General features: G+C 41.5%; 1 protein-coding gene across 2 annotated transcripts in view; it reads left to right on the top strand.

Annotated features, from left to right (window-relative positions):
- The window catches only part of LIPH (lipase H), a 38,603-nt gene extending 20,608 nt beyond the window's left edge, over positions 1 to 17,995 (top strand). For both annotated transcript variants that reach the window (XM_019667974.1, XM_019667983.1), the window contains exons 4-10: positions 3,249 to 3,350; positions 5,563 to 5,652; positions 8,122 to 8,289; positions 9,738 to 9,833; positions 12,081 to 12,192; positions 15,906 to 16,079; positions 17,335 to 17,995. In XM_019667974.1, coding sequence (XP_019523519.1) covers positions 3,249 to 3,350; positions 5,563 to 5,652; positions 8,122 to 8,289; positions 9,738 to 9,833; positions 12,081 to 12,192; positions 15,906 to 16,079; positions 17,335 to 17,422 — 830 coding nt within the window. In that variant the 3' untranslated portion in view covers positions 17,423 to 17,995. The remainder of the gene's footprint in view (positions 1 to 3,248; positions 3,351 to 5,562; positions 5,653 to 8,121; positions 8,290 to 9,737; positions 9,834 to 12,080; positions 12,193 to 15,905; positions 16,080 to 17,334) is intronic.
- The last annotated feature ends 1,216 nt before the right edge of the window (positions 17,996 to 19,211 follow it).

Here is a 19,211-nt window from a genome sequence, read left to right as displayed (position 1 = left end):
ATTGGGGGGTGAGAATGTGGCCTGTTACCCAAGGACGCAATTCACTCCCACCTCCCAAGTACTGGATGGCTCTGCTTGTTAATAATCAAGGCCGGGGTGGCTGCTTCATCTCCTCCATGTCCCTTTCCTTCTCCTGCCCTTCCTTTTGCTTTTCCTCTCCCGGCACATCTCCTGGTTCTATTTTTCATTACTTTCTTCAGTAGAAGGTGCAGAGGATGAATGGATTTTAAAATATCTCAAGTACCTACATCACTTGATAATACATTAAAGTTGATTCTCAAGTGTGTGTAAAAATCGCCTTGGCGTGCTCGTTACAATGCCAGCTTGCTAAGTCAGAAGCTCTGGGGTTGGGGTACAGGAGTCTGTACTTTTAACCAAAAGATGCAGGCGATCTGAACACTGCACACTGAGAATCAACCATGTCCAATACGCTAGCCACTAAGTCAGCGGTTCTCAACCTTTCACAGGGGTTGCCTAATACCATCGGAAAACACATTTTTTCGATGGTCTTAGGAACCAAGATACCGCTCCTCTATCCGTCTCCAGGCCCACATGCAGATACGCCCACATACAAGTACCCGGCGATCCCTGTGAAAGGGTCGTTCGACCCCCAAAAGGGTCGCGACCCACAGGTTGAGAACCGCTGCACTAAGTGCATGAGGCTATTGGGCACTTGGGATGCGGCTAATGCAGATTTAGATGTATTGTCACTGCAGAATACACACTGGATTTCAAAGACTAAGTACAAAAAGAGAATATAAAAAAATCTCAGATTTTTTACATTGATGACACGTTGAAATGATAATATATTGGATATATTGGGTTAAATAAACTATGTTAAATAAAGTGCATTATTAGAATTAATTTTCCTTTTTTTTTTTTAACTTTATTGGGGAACTATGTGTTTTTTCAGGGAACAATGTGTTTTTTCCAGGACCCATCAGCTCCAAGTCAAGTTGTTGTCCTTCAATCTTAGTTGTGAAGAGCGCAGCTCAGCTCCAAGTCCAGTCATTGTCATCAATTTAGTTGCGGGGGGTGGGGGTTCAGCTCACTGGCCCATGCTGGAGCCGAACTGGCAACACTGTTGCTCAGAGCTCACACTCTAACCAACTGAACCACCCAGCTGCCCCTTGCTTTTTTTTAAGTGGCTGCTAGAAAATTTTAAATTATACACGTGGCTCACATTATATTAGATAGCACTGCCTCAGAGAGTTCTTGGTGACCTTGGGGCTGAGAATAAGAGGACCCTGAAACTGCATGCAAATGATGTATGACTAGGGGAGAGGTGCAGAGCTTTCATCAAATTCTCAAACTAGTTAATGCTGTAGGAAAAGACAGGGTCACTACCTAGACACTTTCCTGGTGACATGCGAACAACAGGAAAGAGCTCTGTTTTCTCATTTTGTTTTTATTCTATAATAATCCCCAAATATTCTGGATTCAGATCCAGGAGTCCTTTTATACATCTTCAGAAGTAGCTATTAATTCTCCATTTTGCAGATAAGGAAACTGAGGTTCAAAGAAGTAATGTAACATGCCTGCGGTCACAGAGTTAGTTGGTGTTAGGTTTAGGGCTCTATGTCACATCAATCTGACTCCAGTGGTCTCTGCCCACACAAAATACACATCATTTTAGGGCAGCTTAACTGTGGATATTCTCCCACCCAGCCATTATCGGCTCACATTATAAACTGGTTATTTGCTATAGCTTATCACTAAGGAGACCATATGTCCAAGTTTACTGTGACAGTCCCCATTTGTGCCTTGAGTGCTGGTGTAATTATGAATGGTACCCTCATCATTCTCAAAATTGCCCAGGTTTGGACTTTATATAGGAAGCTGATTTATCTGCCACGGATCTGGAGTCTGCTATAAACTGGGGCTCTCGCTCTCTCACCGTTCATTTTATTACACAGGAAGTGGTGCTGCCTTCTAGGAGGAGAAGGAGGCGCTCCCAGCAAACTCTTTCCAACGTTAGGAGCTTCTCTTGCTCTGTTGAGAATATCCTGTGGACTTGGGTGCCTGTGTGTTGCTCCGTCTCCTTCCACATCAGTTTTAGTTGGGAGCAGAGAGAAGAAGAAAAGCTGGTGGGTGGGGGAAAGAGAAGGAGCTAAGGAAAGGGGACAGATAAAGACATGTCTCAAGGAAGCAAGAGTGTTTGGAGAGGAGAAATGGAGAGATTGGGGCTAGAACCAGGAAAATTGAGGCAAAGATGCTATCTCTTGGATTTTATCTATAACACCAGGAGATGGGTCATTTAAAATGACATCCATAGATACTATCTTCAATGCATCCCTTGAAACCTTCTTCACTCCAGGTAGGTTTCTAGTAAGCAAGGCATATTTGAACCTCTGGTGCTTTGTTTTTGTTATTAGTTTAAAGTTTTTATTTTGTGGTTACAGCACCATGGAATCTGCTGTCTTGTTTTTACAGCTGTTTCATAATGATGGTGAGGAACGCCCAGCTAGCATTGACCAAGGGCAAAAAAATCAGTTCAGGCATTTATGGGGTGGGTCAGTTTTGTAGGAATTGACACCCACTTTATTTCCCACTTCAATACCTGGCCTGATACTTGACCCAACCTGTGAGTTTCACTCTTTCCTACCAAGCTTGCCAAACTCAGTGTGGTGAAACCAAGAGCTCAGCAGAGGGAGGTGATTGCATTGTGAGGCTGTAGCTCCGGTTATGACATTTGATCTCCCTGAACTTCAGTTCATTCTTCTGTAAATTGGGAATGATGATAGCTATCCTGCCTCCCTCACAGGCATGTGATCTGGAGCTTATGAATGAACATAAATGAATAAAAATGGAAACTGTAAAGGACTTTATTAATAACAAGAAGGAAAGGCTGAGGGAGGTTTCTGGATCATTTAAAAAGGGATAAGTATAGTGTCCGCTTTTTATATGCACCCTCAGTTGATTTTTCTTGAGGAACCAGTTTATCCCCATGCCTCTGGTCCCCATATATCTGTGCACTCTCTGCCGTTGAGCTCTGCATAAGATATAACATCCTGGTGGAGTCTGGATGCCATTCTCAGGGGGCACTGCCAGGGTAACCATGTCTACTGTGGGAAAAAGCTACAGGGCTGTGAAAGCAGCCTGACGAGGCAGGATGGGAGTGGGAATGCTCGCCCACCCGAGGGTGCCCTGCAGCCTGTGAGCCACCCTTAAAGGAGAGAGAGATCAAAAGCCCGGCTGCAGGTGACTCATGGCGTGGGGTTGCCAAGCTGACTCTGTTTTCCTTCCAGGTCTCGACCCTGCGGGCCCTTTATTCAATGGGAAACCTCCAGAGGACAGATTACATCCCAGCGATGCACAGTTCGTTGACGTCATCCATTCTGACATTGACGGTAACATTCCCGTCCTTGTGGGCCAGTGACCTACTGCTCCAGACTCCCACGGAGTCTTCCCCGGGGGGTACTGTCATGCAGGGGCAGGTCCAATTCCTCCAGACTCCCTCTCTTCCTACGGGGCAGGGTTCCAGATTCACAGAAAGCTTTAAGGGAAGCTGGTTTAAGGCAGGCACCCAGGATCTCTTGCTGGAGCGAAGATGCTTTTCCCATCGTCTCTTTTTACTTTTTTTTTTTTTTTTAAGATATTTTTATTGGGGAATTGGGAACAGTGCTGGGGAATTGGGGAAGGGGAACAGACAAGCCGCTGTCGTTTTGCTCCTCAGTCCAGCCGTGGAGGACGTTGCCTCACCAGCCCAAGTTGGCACCATCACCGCGCTCTTCCCGGGAGAGGCAGATCAGTCGCCGGCTTCTGGACGGCCGCTCACGGCGGCTGCTGGTCGCTCACGCTGGCTGCTGGCTACATATGGTAGCCCATGGCAACCCACTGCCACAGGGGCTGCAGCCTACGCCGTCAACGGCGACTCACAGCAGCCCAGCTCCAGGTTGAGCTGTTATTCAGCATCTTAGCTTAGAGGGCAGTGTCACTGGCCCTCATATGTGGGATCCGAACCGGGGCCCTCTGGCGTCCCAAGCCAGTTTCCAACCATCGCGCCACTCGGCCGGCCCATCTCTTTTTACTTCTAAAGTGATCATCTTGACCAGTCAAGGACACGCTGATTTTCACACCATGTGGACAAATGTTTCCATACATACAACTGGCTCTGGATGCATGGTTTCCTGTTTTTATTGGTTCTTTCTCATTATTTCCCTAAGCTGAAAGATACGTTCAAGTATTGCATCTCTCAACACAGAGAGATTCTGAACTGCCTATAGCTCTCCAGCTCTCTGTGGATCTTCTTGACCATTTGTGTCTTCCAGGGTGCCGATTTCATATCAGGGATTGGATACATGTCATGGGGTTTGGGGTGATGTGAAGGGTCAGTCTTCACATCCAGATATCTGGGAGAAGAGCTGGAATAGACAGAAACTTGGGGAGGGCCAAGGGGACAGAGCAGAGTGATCTGCACACGCTTTTTGTGATACAACTACCTAAGAAAACCCTTGATCACCTTTCTTGGGCACTCTAGAGTAGTGTCAGCAATTCTTTGCCTTAGGACAAATGTGTTCATGAAACAGCTATATTCTTACTGTGTAGTTTGCAAAGTATTACCTTACTTAAGTGCAGTACCTCACTGCTGCTTTATTGCTTGATGGAATAGAGCAATTTATATTTTATTCTTGGAGAGTAAGTGAATTTTGAAGGAAAGAGTATGAGCTTTGTAGTCAGGGAGAGGTGGATTTAAAATCCAGATTGTTTTTTCTAGTGGTGTCTTGTTTAGTCCTTAAATCCCGAGTCTCAGACAGTATCTTCCTCTGTGAATTACTTCATCTGAATTTACGAATGGCTACTATGTAGACATTGTAAAATTAAAAGTTCTGTAAAACACCTAGTATCACGCCCATGGACACATGTAGGTTCTTGATATGTAATAGCTATTGAGATATAATGATGCACTATATATGTATGCACATATAATCTTTTTAATCAAGCATTTACTGATTATTTGAGGTTACAAGGTTAAAGAGAATAAGCAATTACTAATCTACCTATAATTCTTTAGGCCCCCATTTTCTAGAAGAGTTTCCAATGTTTTTACCATCCTATTAGGTTGTCAGAAAAGTCATTACGTATTTTTTCTATGTTTTTTTTGTTGTAAAAATGTGTCATGACTTCCAACAACCCAATAGATCCCCAGTTTTTAAAGATTGTTTTCTATTCAGTAAAAGTTCATTTTCCCCTGTTTCTTACTCATGAAAGACTTACACAAATGCAAATAGAAGCTCAGGAAGTGCCTGGAAATTAGAGGGTTCCAGCCAAATGTAAAGAAGAAACATATTGTTTTATCACCCTTGCAGTGAATGAGTGACCAAACTCTCTTGTCTTTAGAAATATTGGAAATAAATTCCATTACCATCTTCATAGTCTCCTAGTTGGAAATTATTGCTTTCTAACTAACTAGCTGGGTAACTTTGGGCAAAATATTTAAATAGGAATAATAATAGTAATAATAATAATAATAATACAACCCCTGTCCATAGTTTGCAGGCAAATGAGCTATGAGATGTGAAAAGTTCAAAGCAGTATAAAGCATAGTGTATTCTCTTTTAGCAATGGGGTACAAGGAACCATTAGGAAACATAGACTTCTACCCAAATGGAGGATTGGATCAACCTGGTTGTCCCAAAACAATACTTGGAGGTAAGTGCAGATACTTTCTATGTTGTAAAATAATGGTTTAAAAAAAGCATATTTTAAAAATATTATTCTATGTGGGGTAGTTTTTAATAGGAAACAAACTTCCTGAGATGATAGAGGTGGTATAAATACAAATTGTAAATTATTACATAAGTATACTACTTTTAAAAACCATAAACATATGATTAAAAGCTATTATGAATTATTTCTCTCTTGAAAAAGTGTGCCTTTGACCTAGAAATTCCACATCTGGAAATCTCTCCCAGAGAAATAATGGAAAATGTAGACAAAAATCAGAGTGCAAAGATATTCAACACAGTGTTATTTATAATAGCTAACTTTTTAGAAATAATCTAAATATCCAGCATAGGAAAATTCCTAAATAAATATGGTGTATAATTGTTAAAAATAATTTTCAGAGATTAATGAAAATGCTTATAATATGCTGTTAAGTGAAAAAGTCACATGTGTGAGTATTAAAAAAAAAAAAAGACTGTGAATGCTCCAAACAATTATTAATGGTGATCTCTGGATATTGGACTTCTAGGTGACTTTTCATCATTATTTCCTATTATTTTGTATTTTCTAAATGAGCACATATTACTTTTATAATGAGAAAAAACTCACGAAAACAAAAAAGGGTAGTTGGAGGACAAGATAAAAGTGGGGTGAGGGATAGAATAAAAAAACCCATCCCTGAGTGCTCTAAATCTGTTTTTCACTATTGCCAGAGAAAGTTAAACAATTACAGAAATAATTCTAGAAAAAGGTGATCTTGTTACAAAGTGATAGCTATAATGGCCCCATGGGAATGACGTAGTAGTTGAAAATGATCCCAATGAAATGGCATAAGTAGGGTCGACCATATTGTACCACAAATGGTGAGTGTTCAATCCTGTCCTGTGTGATATAGTGTAACTACAGCCATGAGCAGTCAGAGATAGATAGCATGCTCTGCTTATAAAGGACATCCTCTGTATCATCATTAACGTCACTGTGTTTGCAAGTGGAAGATCAGGAATAATAAGTAAATATTGGCTTGTTAGATTTCACTCCAGTCCAGCCTGACCCCATGTCAGCACCATCCTTCTCCTTTATTCCCCCAGTTTATTTCTTTTTGTTCTTCACTGATCATTTCTATGAGTATAAGTGGACCCTGGAGAAACAGGAAACGTTGATCTGACTCCAGCACCTGCTGCCTCTCCAAACCACTAGCTCACAATCACAGCTCCTCTTCATAAGGTTCATTCATTGTTTTCTATTCAGATCCTTACCTCCGTTGACTACCATCTTTGGGACCCAGTCCCCTTTTCTGAGTGACTTCATCATCTGACTCATCAACCTTCTGACAAGCTCTCTGATGTTCTGTGCTGCCGTGCTCCATTACCTCCAACTTTTCTGATGCCCATCTCTGTGCCCCATTAGCCTCCTCTCCCACCATCACACCGTGTGGCACCCACTAAGAATGAACTCGAGACCTGTCTCTCACCTCTTCTTGCCCATTCATGGCTTCCAGTGCTGCCTCCTATTGTTCAGCCCCTCTCAGTTCACTCTGCCGCTTGGCTGCTCTCACAAATGCCCTGTGCACCTCCAGGTTCTTAGGTCTCTGCCACGTCAGCCCCCACCTTTGCTTGGGAATATTCTGGGGAAGTCATGGAGCCTCCTCAATTGAGTACAAAGTCAGGCAAACTTACTAACTTCTCCATAGTCCTCAATAATGCCAGAGAATCCTCTTGTTTATCTCTCGCTGACGCCCTACGATCACTCCTCATGCTTCTATTTCAAATATATCTCTACCTAGAACCCCTCATCTCTTAGAGGTGAGCTAGATTGGACTTTTGTACCTAGTTCAAGGTCCTACCTGAGAAAGCTATCTTATCTATTCTCATCTTAGTTCACAAGGCTGACCTTTACATTCATGTTCCCTCCTGACATAGGGTGGAGGCATCCACCATCTTTTTTAAAAGCTATCTCCTCCGTTTGCCCTTTTTGGGGAGTTTCCTCTACCAGTCGCTCCCTGATATCTCCTTTCTCTGATGTTTTTTGTTTAATCGTGCTTGTCTTTTGCTGAAAACCTCAGGGGAATCGTTGATTACCATTGAATTTTTCTTCTCCTTTTCACTGATAAAGGGAGGACATAGGTCAAATCCTGATTCTACCACATAATAACTGTGTGACCTTGGTCAAGTCATTTAACCTCTCTGAGTCTCAGTGTCCTGCTAGGTAAAATGGAGATTATTATGCCTATCTTCTTCTTTTCTCCTGCCACTTGCCGGCATGAATCCTGATCTATGGGTTGTTATCAGGATTAAATGGAATCAAATACACCGAAGCTGTTAATACAGTGCTTGGCATATAGGAGACATGATAAATTGTGTTTGTATGTGTCTGTGTGTGTACAATATGTGACGGGCATACTATTATTAAATGCTATAATAGGTCTATTCTTTAATCATTCCTTTTATAACCCAGGATTGCAGTATTTTAAGTGCGACCACCAGAGGTCTATGTACCTGTACCTCTCTTCCCTGAGAGAGAACTGTTCTATCACTGCATATCCCTGTGACTCCTACCGGGATTACAGGAATGGCAAGTGTGTCAACTGCGAGACATCACAAAAGACGTCCTGTCCACTTCTGGGTAAGTCCAACAAGTAGTTTCGCCTCTGGTGAACAAAGTGCTCATGTTTGGTAGGTATACCAGCACCGATTTACTATCTAAAAATGAGCCTGAACATTGTGTGTTTTTAACAAATATATTTAGTCAGCTTTTGCTAGCCAACTTGTTCTGTGAAGTACTCTGGGATCTCCTAATAATAAACAGTGTTAGAAAAGCAATCTGTATAGTATTTCATCCAGAAGGTAGAGCATCCTCCCCGGACACTCTATTCTAGCATGGAAAAGAAGGTTCCAGAATAGTTGCCAAGCCCACCAAAGACACTGTTGCCTTATGTAGCCTGTTCCTATGGGGACAGGAATACCTTACACACAACCTTTCTGCAGGGGGTGGCTCATCCTATCAGATGAGCCTTGCAGAGTGATCCCTTCCAACAAGCTGTGTGTCTAATGCCCTCAAGCCACGCTCTGGCTCTTGTGTGTATGTCAGAGGTTGGGGGTGGGTGATGGATACTGTGGAGGCTGCTTGGATATATGCTAAGGGTTGATAGAAGTATTCCAGGTGTTAAGGACTTTGAAACTGGATGGTCATGAGAATTTTCTAATTGTTCTCAAAGGAAAAACCCAAGTTAACATCAGGGCATGCTATAGACAAGGGCTTCTCAACCTTGATTACGCATTAGAAATACCTAAAGAACTTTTTTTTTTTTTTAAGCTGAGCCATCCTGCCACTTGTTGGCTGCTCAGCTCGGGCCAGGAATCGAACTGCTATTGCTCAGAGCTCAAACTCTTGAGCGAGCTCTTAACCAACTGAGCCACTCAGCCAGCCCACCTAAGGAACTTTAAAAAAATTACTGATGCTTGGGTCCCACCCCATATCAATTAAGTCAGAAGGCAGAGGCCATTCTCTTGGAATGGGGACAGGAGAGAGAGCGGTCCCACTGGTGGTACTCAGCCTCATTGCTGCAGGCACATGTGAAGGAGGACATTCACCTGCTTGGTGACATAGTCACATGGCAAACCCAGGTTATGTGCAATTTAGGGGCCTGATGGTAGTTCAAGAAAGCACATTGCTTTGCAAGAGTGATGCTATTCTAGGTAAAATCTGAATCTGTTTTAACCTATAAAATGAATGTGTTACTGAAAAATATCAGCACTATTTTTAGTCCTCCCCACTCCCCTCTCCTGCTACTGACAACCAGGGCTGGGTGCTGTAATGTTAATAGAAAGGGGGAAAAGCCACTGTAGGGTCCTTTTGCATGCCCTAGCTTTTAATAGGGTAGTAAGCAGGGTGTGTGGGTGCTGGGGAGGCACTGCCCTGGTGGCCCTGTGGGTCCTCACCATGGGGGTGGGTGATAAGGAGATTATCTCAGCGGTGATGGCAGTCAAACTTGCTGTTCTTACTACCTCCCCAGCTGCTCTTATGTTTATGTAATACTTGTTAATATTACACTTTTCCAATCTGTTTTATAGGCTATTATGCTGATTATTGGAAAGACTATTTAACGGAAAAAGATCCTCCTATGACTAAAGCATTCTTTGACACAGCTGAAGAGAAACCGTTCTGCAGTGAGTGGTGAATGTGGTTGTTTGCTTTTTACTTTTTGAATGGCTAAATCTCAGCTTCCTGACTACTCCTTGGCAAACGAAGGCCATGGTGAAGCATTGACTTTGGAGCTGGAAGGACCTAGGTGGAATCCTGACTCTACTACATAATAGCTGTGTGACCTTGGTCAAGGCATTAACCTCTCTGAGTCTCAATGTCCTGCTAGATGAAATGGGGATAATAATACCTATCTCCTCGGCTATAAGGATTAAAATCTCAACAAATCATACCTGTTAATTTCACAGAATGGCCTTGTTAGTCACTAAGATCTTCTAGGAAACTGCTTAATTCACCAAGAGACATCAGATTGGGGCTAGAAAAAATCAGGCCACATCTGTGGTTCAGTTTCAGCTCCAAAGCCACCCTGATGACTTTTTAAAGACATTGAGAAACTGGCTATTCCAGATGAGAGTAAAATGGGGCAACAGATGATAAAATGCCCTGGGAAGCAAGTAGGGTATTTATTTCCTGGGCAGATGTATGTCTTGCAGTCTTGTCTCCTTTTTCGCCTTTCCTGGGAGCAACTCTTATAAAAGAGGTTGCAAATCACTGGGTTTCCCTCCTTTGGAGCCATGTGTGGCAGCCCCGGGCTTGGTGTCTGTCAGGTCCAAATGGGGCAAGCTCCTGAGCAATGATGGGCCATGACATGGCAACTCCAGGGCTTACCTTCTTTGTGAGATGGCCACTTTCTCCCTGAGCCTCTCCTCCCTTCTTTGCAAGTATGACCAAGAGATAACAAATCTGAATGTCATGGTGGAATTCCCATCTTCCCAAAGCACCCTCTACCTTGGGGAGCAAAGACTGGAGAGGAAGAAGAGTTCCTTGAACGCATCCATGCACTCTCATTTATTCAATAGGAATTTATTGGGTGCCTGTAAGGTGTTACTGCTGAGATTACAGAGAAGAATAATCATCAATTCCCAGTTATTATTGCAGTATATTTACTTTATCTTTTTTCTGTAACTCCATAAGGACATTATTCAGGCAATATTTGCTCAGATGTATCCATGCATTTACCACTTTTTTGGTTATCTTTTTTTTCTTTCATTTTGTAAATACAGTAGTGTGCTGAGTAATGATTGGGGAATCCTAGAGCATGATGGGAACTCCAAGAGGTAGACCTGACTTAGTCTGAGGGTCAATGAAGGCTCCTGGAGGGAGTGTCATTAAGCTGAAACCTGGTGGATGAGTTGGCAAAAGGGGCAAAGTAAGACTGTCCAAGTGAGGGGAAGGCTCATGAGCAAGAGGAAAATTGGCAATGTAGGCAGTGCCAGTGGTGTGGCATGACTGGAGAAGAGATGAGGGAGGCTGGATAGGCTGGTGGACAGGCCTAGGTTATGGAAGACCTTGTCAGTTGTGGAGGGTTTCTACATGGCTCCCTGGTTGGCTTATTTTTATTTATTTATTTATTTATTAAATTAAAACAAAATTTTTAAAAAAGATTTTTATTGGGGAATTGGGGGATGGGAACAGCGCTGGAGAATTGGGGGAAGGGAAACAGACAAGTTGCTGTCCTTTTGTTCTTCAGTCTAGTTGTGGAGGACGTTGCTTCACTGGCCCAAGTTGGCACCATCATTGCACTCTTCCCAGGCGAGGCAGATCAGTCGCCGGCTTCTGGACGGCCGCTCACGGCGGCTGCTGGACGCTTACGCTGGCTGCCGGCTACACATGGTAGCCCATGGCAACCCACTGCCACAGAGGCTGCCCCCTACGCTGTCGCTGGCGACTCACGGCAGCCCAGCTCCAGATTGAGCTGTTGTTCAGCATCTTAGCTGTGTAGGGCAGTGTCACTGGCCCTTATATGTGGGATCCGAACCGGGGCCCTCTGGCGTCCCAAGACAGCTCTTAACCATCGTGCCACTCGGCCGGCCCTAGTTGGCTTATTTTTAAATGGACAGGATTTGAAGTGAACCAATCACACTCAGCTGTAAGCTATGAAACCTCAGGCACTGAGGTGGGAACACTGATTCAACCATGATGCCTAAACATGGCCACAGGATACCACTGAACTCTGCTGTCACTCAAGCCATTTTTAACAAAGAGAATAGAAAGGAATGTTAGAAAATTCTGCCCTGGATCTTTGCAGAGAAACTAGAGAGGAAGGGAAAAAGAGACTCAATTATTAAGGAGGTTGGGATTTTAGGAACTGACCTTTTAAGGGAGCAGTTGGGAGTACCTCTCTCTTACCATGTTTTCTCCTGCTTTTGCAGTATATCATTACTTTGTGGATATTATAACTTGGAACAAGAACGTAAGAAGAGGGTTCATTACAATCAAATTGACAGACAAAGCTGGAAACACCACAGAATCCAAAATCGATCAGTAAGTTGGATTGGGATAGTTTGCAATTTTCTATTTCCCTTTTTGCTCAGAGAAATTAAATTCCAAATAAACCTATTTTCTTATTTAGGTACTTTTCTTTGTTATACAGAAGATATGAGGGGACATTTTGTTTAATTGCTTCCTGTGGCTCCTGATTTCCCATATTCTTTACAAATGGAATTGGTGCAAGGAATTCCCCTCCCTCCCTCCCTGCCTCCCTCCGTTTTTTCTCCCTTCCTCTTTTCACTCTCCCTCCCTTCCTTTTCTTCTTCTCCTTTCTTTGCTTAAGGATTCATTTACAAAAGTCATCCTTGTTTGCTATAAAAGATTTAAACAGTGAAGGAGTATGTACAATAAAAATGCAAATCCTTGGCCCATCCCAACAAACCCACTCCCATATGCACCCACCCCATATACATGGTTCTAGTCTGTTATGAGCTCATTATAACTCAGAAGATGTAATTTGTAATTGAAAATTAGGAATACCCTAAAAGTCTGACAATGAGGAAATGGTTAATTTAGGTATTCTCATACAATAGAATACTCTTTATACACTGAGGTTATTTATGAAAACATTAAATGAAATGCTTATTATGTGCTAAATGAAAAACTTCAGGATAACAAATTCTATAAAATATGAAACTCAACAATGTATTATCTATATATAAAGTTTTAGCTCAACAATGTAAAAAAAAATAGAATGAAACAGAAACACACCAAAGTATTAGATTGCCCTTAGGTGGTGGAAATAGGAGTGCTTTTTTTTCAGCTTGTCTTTACTTTTCAATTTTCTATGACGTTGTGTGTATTATATACATGTGTATATTTATATATATTGTTTAAAAATAGTTAATAATTTTTTCATCTATTACTTTTACATCTGGGGAAAAAAAAAAGCTCTTTAAGCAAAGGGATTTGAGGCTCATTTCATTCATTTACTCAGGAAATGTTTCTTGGTTCCTATTGTATACTAGACATTTGGGTTGTCTTTTGGCCTCACGCATAGATGACCAAGTAGAATATCATCTGAAACTGGCAATCTCCTTATGAGTTCATTGCACAGATAAATAGAGATAGTGTGGGTGGGTGGTTTAGAGGTGACTTTTTTAAATGCATCCTTGGATCATAGTAATAATAGCTTTTCTTTATCAAAGTAAGCATGTTACAGGCATTAGCTAATGCCATTCTCACTAAAACCCTGTGAGGTAGTATTACCATCTCTATTTTATAAATGAGGAAATTGAGGCTCAGACAGGTCAAGTGACTTGGCCCGTCTCACACAGCTGATCAGGGCGAAACAGGTGAAATCATAGGCAGGTCTGTACAACTCCAAAGTCCATAGGTTTAATCACTACATTATATTCCTCCCACTGAGCTGTATTGCTCCCTCCACCCCACCGTACTTGAGGTTTTGCAAGTAGTGTTTTTTTGTTTTGTTTTTTAAGGTTCTTCATTGATCTGTTTCAGTGACCTCACTACAGTGTCAATGTCCCCAAACCCACAGTGGGACAGCATTTTCAGGGAGGGCACCACCAGGAAGCACACGTCTTGAGGAACCAGCCTCAGGTAGTTAATGAGCTGTGGCCTCAGTGAGGAAGCTAGGCAGAGACCTCATCTGGAGATTGTAACGAATAGCAGCGGAGACCGTGCAGTTATATAACGAAGAGTGTTCACCTAGCAAAATTTGAGTATTCATGCCAATACCAGTATTCATTGGTTACATATTTGCTTTTCATTGTCTTAGAAGTTTTAATTTTACATAGTAAATTTCTCTCGAGTAAGAACTCCTAAATTTGGAGGGGTTTTATCTTGATTAAGATAGAAACCTTAATTAACATCTTTATTTTAGTCGTGTTTAGTCATTCTGATTTTAGTTATGTTTGTGAAAAAGTCACCATCAATCAGAGAATATATGGGGGAAAAAAGGAAATAATTGTTCCATTACTTGAGAGGTGATGGCTACTTTTTTTTGCAAGGTAAACTTTAACATTTTAGTATTATTTTTACAATTTAAAATAAAGAAAATGACATTAGAGTATGGACCTTGAGTTTATCCAGTCTTACCAGATGATGGGTACAAATGGAGTTACATTCAAGGTTACTATCTGCCTGATGACTCCCCCTGTATCCATGTTTTAGATGTATTTCTTATTTTAACTTAAAAAATTAAAATATAATTCACATACTATAAAATTCATCCTTTAAAAGTGTACAATTCAGTGGTTTTTAGAATATTAAAAAAATGTGCAACCGTCGCCACTAATTCCAGAACATTTTTATCATCTTAAAAAGAAACCCCATACTCATTAGTAGTAATTCCCTATTCCTCCCTCCTCCCCAGCTCTGGCAACCACTAATCTACTTTCTGTCTCTATGGATTCACCTATTCGGCATATGTCATATAAATGGAATCATACAATATATGGCCTTTGGGGTCTGGCTTATTTTGTTTAGCGTAAAATTTTCAAGATTCACCTATGTTGTAGCATGTATCAGTACTTCATTCCTTTTTATGTTTGAATAATATTAATTGTATGCGTATTGCTGGATCATAGGGTAGTGTTATTTTTAACTTTTTGAGGAACCTCCATACAGTTACCATAGTGGCTGCACCATTTTATTTTCCCACCAACAGTGCTCAAGGGCTCCATTTTTTTTCATATCCTTGTCAACACTTGTTATTTATTATTTTCTTTTTTATAGTAGCCATCCTAATAGGTGTGAGGTGATTCCATATTCTTTTGAACATCTCCATCGTACTTTGAGCACTTCCTTCCTTTTTGGCACATGAGTTGTTCCAAGATCACTTTGCTCTTTCTCTGTCTTAGCCCTGGAATCGACCATTTCTCCGTAGAGCCCTGGTTCTTTTTAGTGGCGATGGTATTTAGAAACCAAAATCTGGGCACGTTTCAAATTAGTTGAATTGGTGGCACCTTTATTCTCCACAGGACTTACACATGATTCCAGTGATGCTGGGGTAACAGACACCTCCTCACTCCCATCCCCACCACCTCCAACCTAAGGATTCATTTCTAGAAAGAGCCTCCTGTTCCTGAACCCAAGGGGGCTCCTCATTTCTCCATGGCCTAGTGTCCCAGCTTCCCAGAGGGACACTAACCCTCCCCAGTGGGTATATCTTAGGCTCAATTTGAGATTCCAACTAGAGGAAATAACTCTACACACCTGGGAAAAAGCACTGGTACCTGGGATATGGCTATTTTAAGGTTTCTTTTAAGAGGCAGGCGTGAAAAACATACATGCTTAAGCACAACTTCTAAATAAGTATTTAGTTTGGCTAACAATATAAGCATGCAGTTTAATGGAAAGACCAGAACTTTGAACTCATCCAGAACTGGGGTTGGATCCCCTGCACCACTACAGATAAACCCTGTGACCTGAGTGAGCTTAAGCTCTGCGAGCATTTGTTTCCTTGTCTATGAAATGAAGATAATAATACTCACCTTGCAGAAGTTTTTAGGGGATTGGAGACACATGTCAAGAGTTGAGGATGCTGCCTGGCATAAAGTAGGCATAGCAGGTAGCCCATACCGCTATAACGTCATGGCATTTCTTTGGTCCCAGGGTTAGCAGCTTCACATATGCGGTGCTTTGGGGTCAAGTGCTACCTGCTTATGAGTGATGTGTAGGTTTCAACACTGTTTTCTTTCATTAGCAATCTATATCCATTTAAAAACATTATTTCTTCCCTTTAGTGAACCTGCAACATTTCAGAAATACCACCAAGTGAGTCTGCTTGCAAGATTTAATCAAGATCTGGATAAAGTAGCAGCCATTTCCTTGGTGTTCTCTACAGGCTCTGTAGTAGGCCCGAAGTACAAGCTCAGGATTCTCCGAATGAAGTTAAGGTCACTTGCCCATCCAGAGAGGTGAGCCATAGGCAGGGTTTGACAAGCTCGTTTTCTAAAGATGTTATTGGTTCTTGTCCCGTCTGCTTGGTCTAATGTTATAACTGGACTTCATTTATCACAATAAAAGAAGTGAGGGGTTTTCCAAAAATAGACTTGGTAAACAAGTAGCCCAGTAATCCAAGAAAATTTTACTGGTGTGCACTTAAAGATAAATGGCCCAATAGTCCAAAGAAATAATGTTGTTATATGTTTAGAGTTGTACAATTCCTCCCTAACCACTCTACCCACGCTGCTTTGCAAGTTAATAATTTGTTATAGAAAAAAAAGCCTCATATAATTTGGCAAACTGATAGAACAGAGCCTAGAATTTAAAAAAAGGTACAGAAAAATTGGAATATTTTATTCCATTGATACAGTATGAATGTACTATATCGATGTCAAATTTGATAACTGCATTGAGAATATCCTTGTTCCTAGAAAATACACACTAAAGTATTAAGGGGTAAATGACCTATTCTCAATTGGTTCCAAAACAAATAAACAAACAAACAAACAACCCAACAGTGTGTGTGTGTGTGTGTGTGTGTGTGTGTGTGTGTAGACAGAGACAAAGAGGGGGAGAAAGAAAAGGCTGTGATGATATATACGTTTTGTTACTAATGCCACTCCAACGTTTAATGTGTGCCACTCCTAGCATTTAATCTATGGACAGAGAGAGAGAGAGGAAATTATGTGAGCAGTTCATACTTTATGAATTCCTTTTTCATGAAGGCTTAGGGTAACCTAAAACATTTAATAATACAAGTTTCTCTAAGAGGATAGTCATTACATCTTAAAACTGTAGGACTTTTTAATAATTTTTTTCTTGATTATCAAAGGAATATACGAATATGTTCATTTTATAAAATCTGAAAAGTTAAGAAAGTGTTAGGAAGAAGAGAAATATTACCCATAATGTCATTATTCACGGGTAACCACTGTTAATATTTTTGGTTATTTCTTTTTTTTGGAGGGGTTACTTCTTTCTAATCTTCTTTCTATTACTGTTTTTAAACCTAGTGGAAGTTATGTGGCAAATAAATTTTACATCCTGCTTTCTCGTTGTTGATGTTGCTTTGCTTATTCATCATAAATATTTTCCTATAACATTATAAATAATTGCTAAATAATTTTATAATTATTTAATAATTTAAGGATACAATACAGTTTACTTTATTGCAATAGGGTATTTTTATTATTTGATTGACAAGAACATTTTGTCTTATTTTTACAGGCCCCAGTTGTGTCGGTATGATCTTGTACTATTGGAAAACACTGAAACAGTCTTCCAACCTATTCTTTGCCCAAAATTGCACATGTAACGGTTGTCAGGACACATGGGCACCAGCAACATCAACAATGCTGTGACAGGTTGTTTTAAAGCTTTGCCTTACCTTTTCCTCAAGGCACACAAAGTATGGAATCGCCAGAGTTTTTTCCAGAAGTGTCCTATGGATGTCCTATTGCAAAATGTTAAATGGCCTTGGATTTTAGAACAGTCATGTGAAGGGAGCCCCTAAGTAGGGCAAGTCAGAAATAGCCCGGCTCTTGGCAGCTCCGTGCCTTGTCTGACTGCGTCCTGAGGCCTTGTTTGTTCCGCCCTGTGATTCTGCTGCCTATCATGGCAGGTGGACGAGCATCTTAAAGGGAAGGATTTGCTGGAGACCTCACTTTGGACTGGATCCCACATTCCCTGTGCCAAATTCCTCCGGCTTCCTGCATGTAGAAGGGACTGGAAACTGACCTACCTCACAGGGCTGTTGTGCGGGTCTGGGAGGCAAGTCTGTGAAGGGTTCTTTGAAATCCCATGGGTACCACATCTGTGAGTGGTTTGATAAATGTGAATATGTTTTTTATTTATTTTGATATACCTTATCTAATATACAGTAAAAGAGTTTCTCCTTATCAACACTAGCTTCTCTGTCTGTCTGTTTGCTCTGGGAAGGCAAGAAAGCCACACCCCTAGCTTCCCATCTTCTTTAAAATGGGAAAAATGTTTGTTTTTTCCTTATTAGTAACATAATCCATGATGTCTGAAGGAAATTTAGAAGATGCATGGATGGAAAATGAATATATGCTATCCATAATCCCACCCATTAGAGGTGATTAATGTTAACCTTTTGGAATGATACTAAATAACTTGTGTTGCTAGCATGTGAATTCAAAGCATAAACCAGTTTTTTCTTAGAGCTTTGGAAGCCTCCAGTTTGAGGAATTCTTAGCCTTGCCTAGGAATGTGTGACTATATGTGAACAATGGATCTGGAATGACAGCAGCAGCCAAGTCAAGAGGCCCCCGAGGGCCAAGGTCAGACAGGTCAGAACCAAGGGAGCCAGATGCCCAGTGCGAAGATAGAGCCAAAGGGGTGGGTACCACACACCCCACCGCTGTGGCCACTGCACCTGTGGCCCCTGCATCCTGAGAGTCCTGAGTGTCCCAGGCCTGGTAACCTCATCCTCATCCAAGTGACTCTCCTTCAACTGCTTTCTGTGAGAACAGCGCTTATTTTAAAGAAATGGATTCTTTATTTCATAAATTATAGAACACTGCAAATATATTCCTGTATGGCATATCTTCTTACAGGTTTCTATATGTATAAAATCCAGAGTCTTTGACTTAAGTGAGGGATGCCTGCAGCGAGTGAATGCGCTCTGAAAGGAGTGAGGCTCAGCGGTGCTCCTGCTCACCTGGACATCTCACACTTTCTCCTCCTTTCCAAATTTTCTCAGCCATGGTGGATGGAAAGACGGATGTGCTACAGGCCCTGCTTTTCAGAGTTGTATTGGTCCTGCTCTTTGATTAGCACAGTCACTTCTTTGTCCTCTTTCCCTTGCCTGGTAGGCAGTAAGTCAAAATAACAGCAAGAAAATTCCAGGAATAGCATTTCTATCATTTATAAGCTCCTTGGGCCAGTGAGTCTCCCTCAGCTTTTTCTCTTGGTGTCTCCTAGCATGCATGGTAGCTTGCTCACTGTTGGGTGACTGGATGGATGAACAAATGGATGAATGAATGGGTCAAGGAACGAGGGAAGGAAGGAAAAAGGAAAGAAGGAAGGAAGGAAGGAAGGAAGGAAGGAAGGAAGGAAGGAAGGAAGGAAGGAAGGAAGGAAGG

The sequence above is a fragment of the Hipposideros armiger genome, unplaced genomic scaffold (assembly GCF_001890085.2).
Source record: "Hipposideros armiger isolate ML-2016 unplaced genomic scaffold, ASM189008v1 scaffold_14, whole genome shotgun sequence".
NCBI classification, from domain to species: Eukaryota; Metazoa; Chordata; class Mammalia; order Chiroptera; family Hipposideridae; genus Hipposideros; species Hipposideros armiger.
Note: the sequence above shows the minus strand (reverse complement) of the source record. Positions and strands in the feature narration are given on the sequence as shown.